General features: G+C 41.5%; 1 protein-coding gene across 3 annotated transcripts in view; it reads right to left on the reverse strand.

The window, feature by feature from the left end:
• Window positions 1-1,254: 1,254 nt before the first annotated feature.
• HBS1L (HBS1 like translational GTPase) overlaps window positions 1,255-19,654 on the reverse strand; it is a 73,727-nt gene continuing 55,327 nt past the window's right edge. For all 3 annotated transcript variants that reach the window (XM_053288309.1, XM_053288291.1, XM_053288303.1), the window contains 8 exons: window positions 15,566-15,683; window positions 15,044-15,112; window positions 14,411-14,515; window positions 12,754-12,844; window positions 7,150-7,258; window positions 6,584-6,684; window positions 4,939-5,083; window positions 1,255-1,869 (listed from right to left, as the gene is read on the reverse strand). In XM_053288309.1, the coding sequence (XP_053144284.1) occupies window positions 1,858-1,869; window positions 4,939-5,083; window positions 6,584-6,684; window positions 7,150-7,258; window positions 12,754-12,844; window positions 14,411-14,515; window positions 15,044-15,112; window positions 15,566-15,683 (750 nt within the window). In that variant the 3' untranslated portion in view covers window positions 1,255-1,857. The remainder of the gene's footprint in view (window positions 1,870-4,938; window positions 5,084-6,583; window positions 6,685-7,149; window positions 7,259-12,753; window positions 12,845-14,410; window positions 14,516-15,043; window positions 15,113-15,565; window positions 15,684-19,654) is intronic.

A 19,654-nucleotide genomic window follows, 5' to 3' on the forward strand; every position in this document is an offset into this window, starting at 1 on the left:
ATATATTATAGTGTCTTTTTCCCCCATTCCTTGGCAATTTATTTCCAATTAAATTCCCTTTTGCTTTCTGTGAACCAATAAGAATACTCTTTTATATAAACTATATTATTATTTGTTAGAAGCCTATCTTGTCTCCTTTTGTGGTATCACTCAATTCCAGGCATAGTTTTGCCCTTTGGGTCAAAGAATCCTTAATATAGGTCGGCATACATGCTCCGTAACGTGTTCATTAAATCCACATAATTTCTGAGTTCCATGTTTAAAATAAGAAAGTAACAGCATGTTAGTTCATTGACTGTTGCACATTTGTTTAGGGTTCTTTTTTTTTTAATGTTTACCATTGCAGATCACTTAAAATTTGATGCATTGCCATATTCTAATTAAGTGGTATCTGTGCAGCTAGCCTAAAAGTAGCAGCACATGGAATGCAAAATTACCACCACTAGAGAGCTGGCCACTGGAAAATACTTGGGATATTCTAAACCTCCTCTTCTTGAAACAGGACATGTGTTCATGAATGAGCTGAACTAACAGATAAGTTTTTTTTTTAAAGTATGAAAAAATGAAGGTCTACAGATGTGAACATTTGTAATTCTTAGGGGAAAAAATGCATAGGTTTGTTCAACCTATAACTCTTCTGTCCTTTACCTTTTATCATGCCAGGTACTGCCAAGTCATGTCAAGTACTGTTCACATATTTGATTCACACATTTGTTTTTGAAAGGGTAAAATCTGCATGCAGTGAATTTACTGTCTCATTTTCACACTTAGGGAAACTTTTGGAATCTATTTTCACATAGGCTTTTTTTGTTGTTGCTGTTGTTTTTTTGCAGAGTCACCCTGCTCAGTATTTTCCTACACTGCTTCTGTGGGACACACAAACATTCACCACTACACGAAAATGTGATGGCAAAAGGTATCAGGGTGGAGTTACCATCTGAAAAAAACATGTACACAGGGTCTAGGAATGCTTAACTTTCACCTAATCGTGTCAAGAACATCGGGCATGAAGACACAGATAAAAGGAAAGATGCCAGGATTAACTATAGAGTTTGCAAGTCTTTCAATAGGTTAAAAGTACAGTAAGAATATATAAGCCTGCAAACACTGGCATTACATTTTGTCATACACCAAAATGTTTGATTCATTACACTGAATGAGAGGCACTGTTTTAGTCTCTTGTTATAGTCAGCTGTACTTTTTTTTGGTCAACATTTTTATTTATGAAAGCAACGACTTAAATGGAAACCAAAGTTATGCTCAGACCAAGCTACTTTATTATACTTCTACAATTTAAAAAATAAAATTAGCAATTATTTGACAAACTACATCTTCACAAATAAGTTTTTAAATAAATTTGGTATGAGAAGAAATTAATTTCTGGGTGCAGCATTACATAATGTTTTCTGAAACAATAGGAGATAGAGTAATTTGAAAATGTATTTGTACAAAACCTGGAATACTTTAGCCCAATTTAAGTTCATTTATGAAATAATGTGCAGCAAGTAAGGAGCTCCAACAAAAATTGTAAACAAAGTTTAAGGCTGGAAGTAACAAGCTTTTTTCATGATGGGTTACCATCCTTTAATACATCATTCTGATAAACTTTTCATAAAAGGTCCACTAGAGCTACTGACAGGGCTGAGGTTTCAGACAGGGAATATTCTGGAACTGGTGCAATGAAGAAAATGCAACTTAAATTTCCCCGTTGCATGTTGTTTTCCAGCGACTGTAACCTCAAAATGTTTGCAGAACACACAATTTTGTGTTTCCTTTTTCCTTCAACTGGATTCTTCACATAAACTTATTTGGACGATGTTTTCATTTGGTTGGGTAGCAGATGTCCTGCCACAATGATCATTCTTTAATCTAAAATGAAATATTAAAAAAAAAATCAGACACATTAAATACATTGTGATTTTTAATTTAAAACTCAAAATGTACCAATCTGGATCTAAAAATTTTAAATAGTAAAGTAACACATCTAGGCACAATCCTAAAACCACCACCTTCTAAAGGTTATCGGTCAGTGGCATGCTACCAACTGCCTTACATGCAGAAGGTAAAAGGAGCAATCCCCAGCATCTTCACTGGGAGCCAACTCAACATGTTGTGGAGATTCAGTTGAGATCTTTCCCTCAAGAGAAGTGAAACAAGACAGATATACCACCTGTCATTCCTTTTGCTCTTTATAGCTAATAGCAGCAGGAAGAGGGGTGCATTTAAATCAGGGAAATGGCATGGGAAGAGAGGCTGGGGGGGGATATTCTCCCATGCCGCAGCCCGAATTAAAAATCTTGCTCCCCTTAAACTGCTTTTAAGCAAACAAAACTGCCTTAAAACAATCGTAGTAGCCACCCTGGAAATCTCTGCCAGAAATACTGAAGAACAGCTGTCAGTTAGAGGAGACTCAAGTAGGCTAAACAGACCAATGTTCTAATTCAGTATAAGAAAGTATCATATGTTTATAAAGGGTATTCAGTACTTCATAACAAACATGTTGAGGATCATGTTTTAATCTAAGATTCAATTAAATGGGAACAGATTATCTTATGTATTGATATAGATTTTTCAAAAATGAAGTAGAGGGTAGGAATAATTCGACAATTCTCATAATAGATTGAAGTAATGGTTCCCCCAAGGATCCGTACTGGAACTATTTAATTTATTCATAAATGATGTGCAGTTGGGGGTGAACAGTAAGAGGTCACATTAGTGGGCAACACCAAATTATTCTGGATGGTGAAAACTCAAGACAGTTGTGAAGAAAAGAACCACTCCAAACTGGGTGAACAGACAATAATTCAGACTGATAAAGTCTGAAATAGCAATAACCAACCAGGAAAGGTATTTTGGAGTTATAGTAGACAGCTCAATGAAGATGTGTTGTGATGGTGAAAGATGAAAGATCCACACTAGGGATGACTAGGAAAAGGTTTTGCTTTTATTCTCTTGTTAGCTGTCTCCATATTTGGAGAGGGGAAAGTGGGTATAAATTGTTTTATTTTATATAAAGAATGAAAATAAAACGACTAGCATAATAATGCCCTTATATCAATCCACGGTGCAGCATGTCTGGAATACTGTGTACCATTCCACTTGTTCAATCTCAAAAAGAACATAATAGAACTGGGAAAGGTACAGAAAAGGGCACTAACAATAATCAAACACTTTTGAGCACCTTCCCTATGAGGAAAGACTAAAGCATAGCGGGTGCTATTTGGATTAGGTATATAAGAACATGTCAGATTTTTAAAATTATGTTTGGTCTGGAGAGCATGGTAAGATAATTTTTCCTCTCCTTCCTAAAATACTAGAACTTGGGGTCTCCAATGAAAATGATTGGCAGATTCAGGATAGACAAAAGAAGGGACTCCACAAATCATAATGTATGGCATTTATTGTTACGAGCTGTAGTGAGGGCCACAAGCTTAAATAGGTTTAAAATAGGATTCAACACATTGTCAGAGGATGGCTTACCAATGGCTACTGACCATGATACCTAAATGGAATCTCCCAGCTTCAGAGGCAGCATGCCACAGATCTGCTAGGGAGCAACAGCATGGCTGATGCTTTCATGCCCTACTGTAGGCTTCCGCAAAGCAACTGGCTGGTCACCATTTAGGAAAAGAATGCTGGACTAGATGGGCCCCTGGTCTGATCCAGCAGGGTTCTGGTTCCAAATGTCTTTCAACTGAAAATCATGTAAAAGCTAGGGATGGAGTTGTAGCTCAGTGGCAGAGTGGCTGCTCTACCTGCAGGAGGTCCCAAGTTCAATCCCTGGCATCTCCAGAGAAAGCTGAGAGAGAGACTCCTGCCTGTAACCTTGGAGAAGCCGCTGCCAGTCAGTGCAGAGAATAACTGAGCTAAGACGGACCAAGGGTCTGACTTGGTATAAGGCTTGGTATAAGGCTTCCTATGCTCCTCTGTAAGCACAACATGATATACCACAATGGACTGCAACCCTGTCCTCAGTCACCCACGTTAAGTACACAGATGTGTGTAAGCGCATAGCTGAATGCAGAACTGCAAGCAAAGCTCTTTGAAAATGTGCTGGCTGGTACATCACTCCATTAAATGTGCTGGCTGGTACATCACTCCATTTTCACAGTTAGCTAAAACAATAGTAACATCTAGTTGAACTTGAAATATGTTATCTCAAAGTGCTGAAACAAACTTTCGATTTTCATTCATGAAGACAACTCTAATGCTATTCTGCATTAAAAACTGTGCCACTCAAAAGTCTGCATTCTTTCAACCACATAATAAGACATCACATTACCCATTTTACATTTCAGAAGTAACCAAAAATAAGTTTTATATTTATTATGAAGACAAGGGTAATGGAACAATATGTATTCATATACAGTAGTGCATTCTGATGTCAAACCACCACTTTGGCTTCCTCTGCACTGCAGTATTAAGGAGTTTGGATGCACACCTCATGCAGATTTGGGCCATGCACTGAGACCAACACCTCATTTGCTAGAGAGAGCAGTCTTGGGAGCAACTGGTACCCAACCAGTTGAGGGTTGGGCTGACCAAGCCTCATCTACAGATTCAAGCAGAAGCAATGCTAGGCAACCAATCTCCATCAAGGAAAAGACAGAATATGCCAGATTATCGGACTGGCAGAAGAGAATTTAAATCTCTGAGGGGGAAAAGCCAAACTAAGAGAGAATGTGACCTAACAGAAGAGTCTACAAGAGAGATTTTGGCCCAAGGAAGGGAAAGAAAGCTTCATTTGTCCAAGTTCCTTTTATTTCATCAAAATGTTTGCTAACACATCCTTGCTGTAAATCAATCCAAGCCTGATCAACTATTCAATCCTAGTTTTCTGATGTGTCTATTTTTAAAAAAGTAATTGGAACATTGCTGCACACAACACACCATTTCATAATTAGCATTTATACATTTATCTATTAACACACACTATACCTCTGTGACAACTCCTGCTGCTATGGTGGATCCACTATAGCGCAACATAAACCTTCCAAGTTCTTTAAAGTCTTTATAAAGTTCCAAAGCAATAGGCCTTTGTGTTTGCAGTTCTATTAAAGCATTCTGTCCTTTAGTCAGACACCTACAAAGGAAAAACATAACTTTCTTTTCAGTTGTATTACTGTGAAACAGCATCCAGTGTGAGTAAATGTTGCAGATATACTCAAGCTGAAAATGTGCACAAAGAGCATTACATTTCCCTTCTAAAGCAATATGATATTGAGAAAACTGCTCTCTTAGACTTATATTGAGCTTTATTTCAGTCAAATTTAGCTTTGGGTCATCCTTTCCATTTCCCATGTGGAAAGGATGATGCAAAAGACAGCAAACCATTATAGCAATTCCAGTGCTGACCCAAACAACTGTTATTTTTGTATTCCCACCAGACAGAACCTGGTACACAGAATTAAAGATCTGGAAGAGACCAGAGGACTATCAAGTGCAACCCTAATACTGCACCACACATACAGGGTGGACAACAGTGTACCACAAGCAGAGAGCATGCTCAGAAAAGTGGCCATAGAGCAAATGTCTCACAACTACTCAGGAAAGATAGTCAAGCTATATGCTGGTGAAGACAACCCCCACCTCTCAAAACCTTTGAGAGCCAGGGTCACCCTTTCCAAGTCTCTGGTAATAAACAAAACCCCATTACCTAAGTCTTCATCAAGGGAATGTAATTGGGCCACAGTCTAAGCCTGTCTAAGCTTAATATCCCATGCCTAACTGTAAAGCTGATCTCTGCAAGTAGAAAGAAAGAAAGAAAGAAAGAAAGAAAGAAAGAAAGAAAGAAAGAAAGAAAGAAAGAAGCCCCACACAAGTTCTAGGGAAGTGTATATCTTTACTGATCACAATTAAGTGAGACACCAAAAAAAAAATAATAATAATAATTAAAAAGATAAATCCTATGTGCTTTTTCAAAACAGCAAAACTCCTTACTTTCAATTGTCAGATAAGCTGCTCCAGAAACCTTCCCGCTTATGAGAGTTTTAAAGTCTCCCTTTAGTTCAGTTTAAAAGAAAAAGAAAAAAAGGAGGGAGGAAGAAATCTACCCTTGGAGATATGCAAAGAAATGATTTCTTTTCCCACCAAACTTTACCTTTTTTCTGCAAACACCCCCCCTCCCCCATTCTCACACTCTTTCCAGTCTTTCATTAGGACTGGAACTAAATTTTGTCCTTGATAACTTATTAGGTTAGTCAGTCACACCTTCTTTCAGCTTTCCTAACACCTGGTTTCTTTTTTGTAAGGTGCTCTTTTGGTCATTTCAGAAGAGAGAAAGTCTCACTGAGTTTAATGGAGCTTGCTCTTGGTCTTTGCTAACAACCAAATGGCATGACTGTGGGCACGCTGCTTTTCATCTTTCATATGGTTCACTCTAATCATATGAAAAAAGACCGCCAAGCTTCTTTTTTGAGATCCAAATGTAAGAACTTCTTATAGTGCATAACTCTGATCAGTAATTGTATCTGTCAAGTTTCCAATATGCACAATATAATGCAAACTCAAGTTGGATCTACAATGTGTCATGTTTTTCAAACGTTTTAATTGAAACCAACCATTTATGTCATAAGATACTTACTTAGGTTTTTTCTTCGTAACTTCACCTGTACTCTTGTGAAGCACATTCAATAACTTTCTAATAGTGGCAGGCTCACTCACTGTTTGATAATGTAAAAGCACCTAAAACAATAGTTTGTATTAATTGCTAGTGTTTTAAACCCCATTTCATCAGCGGAAACACACAAACATTCCTTTAAAAATAATTTCTACTGGTACATTTTGCAAAATGCAAGGTGAGGTGTTGCATGAAACCCACCCATTATGTCACCTGCCTATTTTTCCTCTTGTCTCACATAACATTCTTGTTTACTGTTTTGTCTAACACCTTGACCCATGACTTTGAGATTCCAAAAGGTTCACCACCATAAATACAGCCATCTTGTCCAAGTGTAGCAGTCTCAGGTTGCATCCTTTTATTCTAGGCCATGCTCAGAATGGCAAGGAAACATGACTGTACAGAATAATTAAATGTACTTATTCTGCCACACCTCACTTACGGAACAAGTATAACCATACACACACACACAAACCACTGTTAAAAATAATTAACAAGATGATGTGAAAACAAGACAGCAGCAAACTCACAGGAAAGCCTTTGGTGATGGGGATCTCAATATTGAAGATGAGGACCCGAGCTCTGAAACGTACGCAGGCTTTAATAGGTTCCTTGGGACAACAAAATACATAGCCAACACTGCAAGAGAGAAGGCAACAGAGAAACAAATCAGGCTGTATATTGACAATAACTTTTCACAGGGTTTCTCTCTTTAAAAAAGAAAAGAAAAAAAAGACCATGCTAAGCATCAGGTTTAGAGGACAGACCAGACTAGCACAGAGATGGTTTCCTTTCCTGCTGCCCTCAGTCTGTGGCAGGGTGCTGCCTTCCGCCTCAGTGTAACCAGTCCTGCCCTTGTGTCTGGGATGTGCCAGGGAAAGGAAGCTTCTCCTACAGTGAGGCTTGCCCCTTGATGGCAGCAGCACATACTTACCAGGAGCTCTGGAAGTAATGCCTCCAGGGTCATTTGAAATTGCTGGCAATTCTAGTGTGCATACGTGTTCTGATTGGGACGGGAGGGGGTTTGCTCTGGAAACAGCATGATCAAATTATGTAATCTACCCTATTGATTTAAGCAGTACACAAAATTTCAAACACACAAAATATACACATTTCCAATAGGCTTCCTGTTCATTATATGTTCCCTAAGTATTGCTCTGTGTGCCTTGCCAAGAAAATGCAAGTATTTGTCTGTGAAATCTGATTTTTTTTAAAAACAAACCTGGCAGGAGTATCCTATCACCTTTCCAAACTTTAGAGGATCAAAAATGATGGTTTACTAGAGGAGAGGTTCACCCTTGTCTGGACTCCTCCATTTCTCTGGCTACTAGGCACTCATGGCTAATCGGTACAAAGTTTACCAATTTCAGAACCAGCTCACTGTCTTCCTCATCTCCATCTTTTAATCAATAAAGAATTTACTCATCCCACTGATTGGAACAAGTAGGGAGATATTCCCTCTCAAAAATTATTAACAAAATTCATCTATTTTCCTGCCCAACCCCCAACCCCCCCCCCCTCTCTCTCACACACACACCCCTAATCATCATCAATGATTTGGGTTAGCTCAAAAACAAGATTGCCGTATCAAAGCCAGTGTTCTTACACGGGCTCAGCTCAAACACAATTGGTGTGTGTTTGCTTGTTACTGTTTTTAGTGTTTAATAGAAATTCTGTTGGCCACATTAAACACTCCCCAATAGAGCAGAAAGTGTGGGACATAAGTCTGAGACATAAGTTTCTCTCAGCCTAACCTACTTCACAGGGTTGTTGTGAAAGAGAAACTCAAGTATGTAGTACACCACTCTGGGGTCCTTGGAGGAAGAGCGGGATAGAAATGTAAATAAATAAATAAACAAGTAAGTAAGTATTTAAACAATGTAGTGTCGGGTCCCTCAGAATTCTAGGCGTAAAGTGTGCCGTAAAGTCAATTTCAATTCCTGGTGCCCACATAGCCCTGTGGTTTTCTTTGGAAGAATACAGGAGGGGTTTACCATTGCCTCCTCCTGTGCAGTATGAGGTGATGCCTTTCAGCATCTTCCTATATAGCTGCTGCCCGATATAGTACTAGCAGGGATTCAAACCGGCAACCTTCTGCTTGTTAGTCAAGCATTTCCCCACTGCACCACTTCAGGTGGCTCAGAATTCTAGAGGGCTTGTCATATTAGTGTGTTGCAACAAAAATGACAAAGCTAACAGCACCTTAAAGGCTAACACATTCATTTCAGCATACACTTTCATGGACCAGAATCCATCAGATGCATGAAGTGCAATTCTCAGTTGGCAGGCCTCTGTGCGTGTGCAGAAATGTGTGCTCACGCACACACAGGGATAAAGAAAGAGAAACAAAGTCAAAGATAGGGTAAGAGAGCTATGGGACAGAAAAGATTTACTAGGTGGCGATTATTATGTAAAGTTAAAATGTAAGAGCTAAGTAGAGTGGTGATTCACAACTGCAGTAATAGTAGACAAATCAGTCTTCCTAGCTATGCTGTTAATTAACTATAGTACTGAGACTGGAACAATGATTTCCTTTAGAGCAGGCTTCCCCAAACTGTGGCCCTCCAGATGTTGCTGAACTACAACTCCCAGCATCCCAAGCCACAATTTATTGTGGCTGGGTATGCTGGGGGTTGTAGTTCAGCAACATTTGGAGGGCCGCAGTTTGGGGACGCCTGCTTTAGAGCTTGAATGGGAGGGTCCAGGCCTGCCTGCAAATGATGAGACCACATGGCTACGGAATGCAAGAAGCACAGTGGTGGGCAACTCTTCTTTTGAGAACCTAAATGCATGAGGTAAGTACAATTACATCACAGCAATAATAGATTATAATAGACTATAACACTATAGTGTCTTTCCAGCTGAACTAAGTTACTTAACATATCCAACTTCTGTCTTTGTTCAAGTCAAAACAGATAGAATCAAAGCTCCTGATAAATTCTAGTTCGGCAGCTTCACCCTGGAGTCTACCACTGAAGCAAAATGTCGACTTCCAAATCAACAGCAGAGTGCCCTGAGAGACTGAAATGTCTTCCCACTGGTTTTCTGAAAGTCAGACCTTCAACTTTCACATGAGGATCTAGACAGGTGTACTATATCCCAGCAAATCAGAGGAAATCGTAGCCAAAACAATTACCTCCAGTGGCTATGGGCCATGAAATTAATTTGAGCAGAACAGCAGGAAATACACAAATGTGTGTGGGGGGCGGGGGGGAGAATCCTCAAATCTGAGAACAAGAACATGAAGGCAAGAATTGACTGAGGGCCATAGCAACTGTGTATGGAGCAAAACAAATTAAGCCTTCCCCTCACAACACTATGCACACAGCTCACCCAACATAGCCCCTTTCCGTTCTATCCTCTTGTTACTGTACATCTGCATTGGGTTATGGTACAAGCTAAACTCTAGGTTCCTGGAAGCCATGGCTTATACATTGTGAGGTAGTCCCATGAAAATGTGCTCCCTCCAGATAAACCTTGCCCCACCCCACCCCACCCCACTCTCCCTAAGCTGACATTAACCAGGGGCAAAGTGCAAGCAAGAGTTACATGGGTACCAATGCAAATAATGGTGTCTTTGTAAACCAAAGAGCAGTGGTGCACCTAGGTAATTTTGGAGCCTAGACCTACGGGCCTTTGGAGCCCACCTCCACCCCCGGCTGCATCATCACCTAAAGGCCTTTGGAGTGCACCCCCCAGCTGCAAGCATCAACCTAAACACACATACACACACACCACAACACACGCAGTATTTTAAAGACGTAGGTTCTTGAGGGCACAATCAGCAACTGAACGCATTAGCAAAAACATTTTAACACACAACTTAACATATTCCCATCCTACATATTTCTTTACCCACTTCTCCATCTCCAAAGGATCCAATATTTAAGCAACTGAATTTGCAAGAATGTAAAGATGTAAAAAACAAGGCAATTGGGGGCGGGGGGGAGACTTGGGATTTTTGTTGCTTTTTAATGCAACTTGGGGGCTGGGTGGGAAAGACGACCCACCATTCAGAAAAGCAGGCAAGAAGTTGGAGCTGCTTTGCTTTTCTCTTGCAGTGTTGCAATAAATGTGACTGAACAAGATTGTTTTCTAAGAAAAAATTCTGAAGATACTTTCCACTGACCCAGAATATGCTCAGGAAAAGGTTGGAACTGGGGTGGGGGTGGGGCGTGTAGAAGGAATTCTGAATAAAATACTTCCCACTGACCTTCAGCTAGCACATTTTTCTGACACACTCCCCTTGATGTCTGGAGCCCAGGAGCAGGAAGGAACTGGCCCCAGCAAAGGTGGCGAGGGTGCGGGTGGGGAGAGAGACTTAAGCACAGCATGAAGAATCCCATGGAAGGAAGTAACTCTTAGGGCGGGCGGGAAAGCATGATAGAAGTGGGAAATAGCCTGTTTTATAGCTGCTTCCCTCATGAAATCTTAAGTAGACCTAACCAAAGGTTTATTCAGCAACCACTCCATTTTATTTATTTATTATTTATTATTCTTATTATTTCTCCTTCCCTTTCCCTCTTGACTCCTCCCCAACACTCTCTACAGGATTCCCTTGGAACAAAGGCCCAAAGAAACAAACTTCAAAAGCAGGGATGTTTCAGTAAGTGGGAAGGGAAGACATAGGGTAATGGATCTCCTCCCCTCCAGCCCCAGCCACCAGCAATCAGTGTTCTGTGTTCGCAGCACAACTTTTCTCCTGCTGTCCATTGAAGTGGCAACTCTTGAGCTCAGGGATCCCCTTAGTCCTTAAAGCCTTTTGAGGGCAAAGCACCACACACTGGGTTTAACAAGACAGTCCCTGCACATTACTGAAGTGGATCAGAGCTATTAAGAGTCCCCACCTCTCTTGGGCTAGTTCTCGCCACCGCCCCCTCCAGCAGCAACAACCTTGAGCTTCCACTACTCCCTCTTGCCGCTGCTGCTGCCTGCCTCTGTGTGTATATTGCTGTCAGTGTTGCGTCAGAGATCATGTGCAGAGATCTCTGCACAGGCTGGGCCAGGAGCAGCCACCCTGGAAAGCAGGTCCCCCCCCCACCTGCCGCCAACCATGCATTGGAAAAGAGATTGGTGGCTAGTGGGGAGCCTGCAGTGGGTCTTGCCTTGCTGGCCGAACAGATGGCCATGTGCCGGCTGCACAGCGCAACATGGGCCATCACTATGGGCACTTGAGCCTCCCCTGCGGGTCTTGCTGGGTGAGCACACAGCTGTCTGCTGGTTGCAGTGGCACAGCACAGGCAGGCATGCCACCACAGACGTTTGGAGCTCCCTGCCCCCGTCTCCCCGCCAGAGGACCGGATGTTGGACCAGAGGTCCAGTACAAGGAGCACCTCAGCCCAAGAATGTAAACAAGGTTTGAGGTGGGGTTTCAAGGATATTCGACTTCCCTTGGTGCACAAGTAATGCTATGAAACAAAAGGGCAGGGGGAGAAGTTAGAGAAGGAAAGGGAGTGTGCATTCACAAAGCTAGCTCACAATTTGCAGACTATTTTATTGTGCCTTTGTGGAATGAACCTCAGGAGTTAAAGAGTCAGGTCTTGAATGGGAGTGGGTTCCTTCCTTAATGGGAGTGGCCATTCTCATTTCTGCACAACTTTTCTAGTGCAGGAACATCCAACTTTCCTGAATCACCATAGCCTCACCTTTTCAATGCTGTCTGCAAAACTTAACCCTCCCTTCCTGCTTTGGGACCTATTCTCCCCCTTTGCCTGTCTACCTCACTCATACAGCAGGGGCAAAGTCATTCTGTTTTGTACAATACCAAGAATACTAAAATAAATGTTGTACAACAGCAGCAGAAAACCTTTTCAAGACTCTGAAATTGTATGCAATCTATATTTATATCACTGCACACACCCTAGTGATGAATATTCTAAGAATGCATGAAATTTATCCCTAATCTTGTTTTTTAAAAAACAAACTGATCAGTTCAAGAATAACGACAGTTTTTTATTGCTTTTGTGCATGCAAACTAAGTGATCTGCAACATTCTGGTTGGAAAGGTCCAGGTAGCCAAACTGCCCCACCCTTCCTGCTCAACCGGTAAACCACTGATTATTAAGCACAACGGTTAGAAAGCTTCTCGTTATATTTAAACCGTTGCTTAGACTAAAACTCTTTTCTGCACTCACTTGATTTTGATGATATCCATGCCAGTCAAAGTGAGACTAACGTGATCTCCTGCTGCAGCCCAATCCACCGGCTCATCATGTAGGGCAATTCCTAGAAATGAGTAAAACCAGAACTAAACACTGAACTACCTTGGTTTAACAGCTACGAGCAGCTCTGTTTGTGCCAATTTTGCTGCATCAACCACTACTCATCAGTTTTCAGTATGAATGAGGTGATAGTAAAAGCTGTTGACTAAAACCTCAAAGAAACAACATTTTCTTCTCAGGAACCACCATTATCTAAAGTCACCTTGACTTCATCAAAGTTTTCTGCAAGTCATGGCACTGGCTCTGTGCACGTCACACTGTGCAGTTGTCAATTCTGAAAGCATGACTGCACAGGCATTTGCCAAGCCTCCCAAATCCTGTCCGCAATCGTTCGGCTGTCTAATTGTTTGGGTGGTACCTGCTTTCATTTTTCAACAAATTAGTCTAGGCTCGCTTTTAATGTAGTGGTGAACAAAACACGTGTGCTGTGCAGCAAACAAAACTTTGTATTAGAAGACATCCAAATATTATTTATTTACTTATTTGATTGATTGATTTCTGTACTGCCCTTCCAAAAATAGCTCAGGGCGGTTTACACAGAGAATAAATAAATAAGATGGATCCCTGTCCCCAAAGGGCTCACAATCTAAAAAGAAACGCAAGACAGACACCAGCAACAGTCACTGGAGATACTGTGCTGGGGGTGAATAGGGCCAGCTACTCTCCCCCTGCTAAATAAAGAGAATCACCACGTTAAAAGGTGCCTCTTTGCCAAATTAGCAGGGGTCTGCTAACATGGCAAGCAAGAGTGATTTAGTAATTCCTGCAATTATATGTAAATAATTTAGAAATATACACATCTACAGCTTTGAAGCAGTCTTGTGGGAAACGATAACTAAGAAGTGGGAGGCAATTTTTGGAAAATGTACTCTAGAAAGACTGCACCCAATCTAAGAGTACCAATTATGTTTGATTGCAAGATACTTTCGAAGCAATATGGTTAATACAACAGTTGAATTTTCAAAATCTCCCTCCTTGTATGAGATACACATCAAGTATATTTCAACTCCAAACAAAGTCTTGTTTGTTAAAATAATACTGTTTATTCAGTTATTCACAATATAAAATATTTAGCAATTCACCAGAATCAATAAAGTAAAAGTGTGGAGTGTAGTTCGGCCTTATATACTAAAATTCAACATATTTTAATAAAGATTATGCATGCTTAACTTGCTTTCCAATATGACCTTTGTAAACAATAGTAATAAGATTAGTATAATTAAATACATTCAGTAACCTTGGATCTTTTTACAAGTTTTATAGTGACTCAATGAATAAAAGCTGATTACAGAAATCTGGAGCTTTTCTTTTTCTCCATTTTTGGTGTTCTTGTTACACCAGTTATTTATCAATGTATGGATAGTTCAGCACCATCACAGCAATTACTCCTATACTACTGTTTTACTCTAATAAACAACTCTATATAAACCAACATTTCACAATTCAGTGGCAGGAGTCACAAAAGTTCACTTTAAACTTTAATATCTGACAGTCTCGGTTACCAGATTCTGGAACTAATTACAGTGTAATCCCAAAAAGAGTATACAGTACATCCATCTGTATACTATACCTTTCACAGTGCAAGTTTCATTAGGAGGCATTGCCAGCAGTCGATCTCCAACCTGGACATAGCCTGCTTCTATTTTACCAGTCACACAGAATCCTGATCCCTGATCTAGAATGAACATGTGGGTTTGAGAAAGTGAAACAATGGTATAGTTATATGACCTTTTAACCTGTTTTAAAAATTATACCACCAGTGAGGCAGATATTCAAGGAGATAAAAAAATGCATCAGGCATCAATAAAGTACAAATGCTGCACAATTAATTAGGTTTACATCATAATGAAAACTGAACATTGATTCCAGAACTTGCCAAATATAAGCCTCTGATTATCCAACCTTTAAAATGATAATACCAGCAAATAGGTGCTTATGGATGATGCATATCAAGTTCTATAAAAACATCACAAAACATGGAATGCCCCCCACCCCTCAAAAAAATTGCATTGCAGGTCCTGCTGGGGATTATACTGGCACAGTAATGTCAGTATAGTTAAGATGAGGAGTAACTGTGTTAATTAGTTGGGGTTAAACGGTCAATATATGAGCTCTTTATACATATTTTAAATATAATTTTTCAACACAAAGAAATATAGCCAATTTCATTTGAAAAAGCATTTAAACAAACTTTACTACTAACCTTTAAAAACATCTGATACACATAATCTGAATGGTTTATCCACTGATCTTTGGGGTGACTTGAAAGCATCTGTAAATAAACCAATTGGTTCTGTTAATAACAGTATCATAGGAACACAGGAAGCTGCCATATACTTAGTCAGACCATTGGTCTATCTAGCTCAGTATTATCTTCACAAACTGGCAGCAGCTTCTCCAAGGTTGCAGGCAGGAATCTCTCTCAGATCTATCTTGGAGAAGCCAGGGAGGGAACTTGAAACCTTCTGCTCTTCCCAGAGCGGCTCCATCCCCTGAAAGGAATATCTTACAGTGCTCACATTTCTAGTCTCCCTTTCATATGCAACCAGGGCAGACCCTGCTTAGCTAGGGGGACAAGTCATGCTTGCTACCACAAGACCAGCTCATCCTCCAATTTACTCAGATCATTTATGCAGATCAACTTATATGATGTGAATTGTCTTCGCTGCACTCTACCACCTGAATTTTGAAAAACTGTGAACCAGTCTTAGAAGTATATACTTACCAATTTGCTCTAGCAAGCATTTTCCTTCATACCATTTATTCAGCTCACTTGATTGACTCCTTGTGACAAGATTTTCACCACCAAGCCCACTTGTAGGGATGTAAGCTACATCCAACTCCTGTTTGAGATAAGAGCTTAATTTAAAACAAGAAGATGGCAAGCAATGTTTAGAATTAGAAGTCATTTTTAACCCTCTGCAAATCAAGCAAAGGTTCCTTATTTTTCTCAGAGGAAACAGAAAAAACAGGTTGCTCACCTGTAACTATTGATCTGGAAATGATCTGTTGCAGTCATAAGAGTGGGTTCTGAGCCTGTGCGCGACTACTGAAGCAGAATTGACTAACTCTGCAAAGCGCCAAGCTCCGCCTCTGCACATGGTGCACTTCCTCAGTTTGGGTAGGCTAGTGCTTTCTCCTCAGTTCCTGAAGGACCAACATTTGGATTCAAGCATTGTATGGACCAGCCCACAGTTCAACAAAGTATGTAGTACTTCATGTTCTATAAACATTTGTTTTGCCACTTCGCATACTGCAGCGGGGCCAGCAGGAGGGTCTTAGGACTGCAACGTATCACTTCCAGATCAATATTTACATGTGAGCAATCTGCTTATCTGGATCATGATGCGTTGTACTCATAAGAGTGGGTGACTAACAAGCCGGCAGTCTGGATGCGGGTGTAGTAAGCTAAGGTAAGACCCTTTTTAGCACAACCCTCCTGAAGTTGGCCTGAGCTGCAAAGCGGAGGTCTAATGCATAGTGTTTTGCAAAGGTATGCTCAGAGGACCAGGTTGCTGCTGTGCAGATGTCCCTGAGCTTGATGCCAGCCATATGGGCCGCAGAAGTAGCATAAGCCCTGGTAGCCCATATTGTCTTTGGGGGCTCCACCTTTTGATGTTTGTAGGCCAGGTAAATGAGTTCCACAATCCAGTGGGACAGCCTTTGTCTAGAAATTTGGCAACCTTTCACTTTGCCCTTGTAACCTTCAACAGTCTGAGTGTCCGTTATGATGAGGCGTTTAGGAGACACTTGGCGTTGAACCCTGCCCTCTCTTGGGATTGTCACCTCCCACAACTCAGGTTGCGGATTATGGGCCCCAGCTGGCCAGTGACCGGTGAGTACTCGGTCAGCAGTCACTTGATAGTGAAGTCTACTGCAGCACCAGCTAGGGGCCAAGCGCTGGGCTCAGGGGGCCAGTTCCACCAGCTATGCTGGGAATTCGCATCTTCCATATCACCCCTTTGTCCAAGAGAGTCTGAACTTCCTCCATCAGCAGTGGGATGCAGGCATGTATTTGATCCCACTGAACGATGGCAAGGTCGTGAATTCTATCGCATAGCCCATCTGGACTATGTGAAGGACTCAGCAGTCTGATGTTATGTTGCGCCATGCGAAGGCATGACTTGCCAGCCTGATGTCAGAGGTGACTAAGATGGAAGGTTGTAGAGAAGTCAATGTTGGGGACTCTTGGGTGAGAGGGTTCAGTGGACTGACCATGGGATCAAAGGTGTTGCTTGTCCTGGTCAGAAGTCTCTGGGCGGGCCCTGCCCTGGACTTTTAGTTAAAGGGCTTCCTTTTGAAGTGCTGATACTGCTTTTGGAAATCTCTTCTGTCAACCTGTTTATAGGAATACTGTCTCCTACCATATTGGCAGTATTTAGAATTTTGGGTCTGAGGAGGTTTTTGCTGTAACTTTGATTTTGTTTTTTTTTTAAATGGACTCCATGGTGGTTTCACAAAAGAGACCTTTCCTGAAGGGTAAGTTCTCCACACGGACTTTCATGTCTGGTTGAAGTGCTGTGGATTGAAGCCAAGCATGCCTCCGCAAAGAAACAGCAGTTGCCAGAGTCAGAGTCTCGGTCTCAGCCAGGTGCTTGGCTTTACTCAGTTGCTGTCTTGTCAGGAGGATAACTTTGGAATAGATGTCGTTGAACCTGGCCAGAAATTCTTCAGTAGAGAAATAAGCCTGTTCCTGGCCAAGTTCATCCCAGAGGGAGTGTGTATATTTGGCAAAGTACACCATGTAATTCGTGATCTTCACCGCCAAGCAAACGGTAGAGTAGATTTCCCAACCTAGAATGTCCAATTTTCAACCTTCTTTATCCCCTGGTGTGGTAAGTCGCCTGCCGGTTTTAGAGGAAGAGGCACAATTCTCCATGACAGAGTTTGGAGGAGGGTGTTTTAACAGAAAGTCATTTCCCTCCTCCTGAATTCTGTACAAGTTCCCCAAGCGCTTGGAGATAGGAGCCGAGGTTTGGGGAGCTTCCCACACAGACTTAACTGCCTTGGAGATTACCGGCAACAATGGGAGGTGCACCGGCTGGGTGGCAGCCAATGAATTAAAGAATTTGTAGACAGGGTCATCTACCTCCTGAACCTGTTTCTTCAATTCCAATCCAAATGCAGATACCATTTCTGAAATTTCTCGGTGATGAGAACACATCTCCTTGTTAGGAGACACATTGTCATTTGGCGCTACCTTGAGCGGGGGATCGTCAGGGTGTTCAGAGGAACTTGTGCCAGCAGAAGATCAATCTGAGCCATCAGTTAAGATTATGGTTTTTATTTTATTTATTTATTTATTTATTGTTAAATATATATACTGCCTTTTATTAAAACAATCCCAAGGCAGTTTAAAATATTGAGCTAAAAATATAAAACATAAAACAAATCTGATTAAAAATTTAAAACACAAGCATAAAAAACTGTACAAAATACAAAGAGCAGCAGCAGAGACAATCATATAACAGCTTGGGTAAAAAGCCAGGATTTAACATGCTTTCTAAAAGTTGTGATGTAGACTGAGTAGTGAATATTTATTTATTTATTTATTTATTTATTTAACATGTGTTTATACCGCCCAACACGTACGTCTCTGGGTGGTAAGCCACTGAGAGAGTATTCCAGAGTCTGGGGGCAGAAACAGAGAAGGACCTGTCCCACGTGCACGACAACTGAACCTCCCTCATTGTCAGTACCCAGAGCAGAGCCCCCTCAGATGACCTCGTCGAGTGGACAGCAACCCTTGGGAGCAGGCAGTCCCTCAGGTATCCCGAGCCCAAACCGTAAAGGGCTTTAAAGGTCAAAACCACCACCTTGAATTGGACCCCAATTCATTAAATTGGTTTGAGGACCAGAAGGCTCAGAAGCTTTCTTTTTGGAGACCATTTGTGTAGTAGTTTAGGTTTGTGTGGAAATGAAGCAAGCTGAATTGGACGTTTCGGTACTGAAACATTGTCCGCTCTTGGTGGCGTAACTTGAATTGACATTGATATTGAGATGCCAATTGTGGAGGGTGGCGGTAACAGTGTGAACTGGGTTGACATTGAGATCATAGTAGTGAAAGGTTGAGTTAATTCCGGTGGAGGAGTTGCTTGAGTGGCTATCGGTACCATTGAGGCCAACAACTGGCGCCAGGCCTTCCAGAGTTTATTCTCTTGATAATCCTCCAGTAGTCCAGGGAAGTGGAGGAGAATCTGTGAAGCATCTCCCCAACCGCCTCCATGCACCAAGCCCTGTGTGGCCACATAGTCCCTTGGAGCTTTCCATGCATTTGGGCTGGTGGTCTGCATGGACTGGAAAGGTTGAAATGCTTAAGGTATGGAATAAGCAGAAAGTCGGGACCAAAAAGGTGAAGTTCCTGGGGTCCTTGGTATCGAGAACACCACTCCATCCTCTTCAGTATTGAAACCATGGCTAAGGAAGCTGTAAAATGTCGATGTTGAAAGGAGTGCTCTCAGTGGAATCCAGCATATTTAAGAGGCATTGGGCATCATCAGGTCCTAAGATGGCCTCTAGATTATCATCCTCGGCATCAATATCAAAAGAGACGGGGAAGATGAAGGGCAGAGAGTATGCTGCATATGATGAGTCGCAAGAGACAGAGATTGCCTTGGTGTCATTGCAGGAGACAGGGAGCGCTCCCAGTGCTGAGCTACCAAGATCATGGTCGGTACCATGATTCAATATGAACGCCCTCATTGAAGCAAGGCGTCGAGCAGTGGGTACAGAAGAGTCAAATTCTATTACCTCCGGTGTCAACTGACATGGTTGAGAAGCTATTGTGATCGACTGGAGAGTCATTGGAGGAGGT

Source organism: Hemicordylus capensis, chromosome 1 (genome assembly GCF_027244095.1).
Source record: "Hemicordylus capensis ecotype Gifberg chromosome 1, rHemCap1.1.pri, whole genome shotgun sequence".
In the NCBI taxonomy this organism is placed as follows: Eukaryota; Metazoa; Chordata; class Lepidosauria; order Squamata; family Cordylidae; genus Hemicordylus; species Hemicordylus capensis.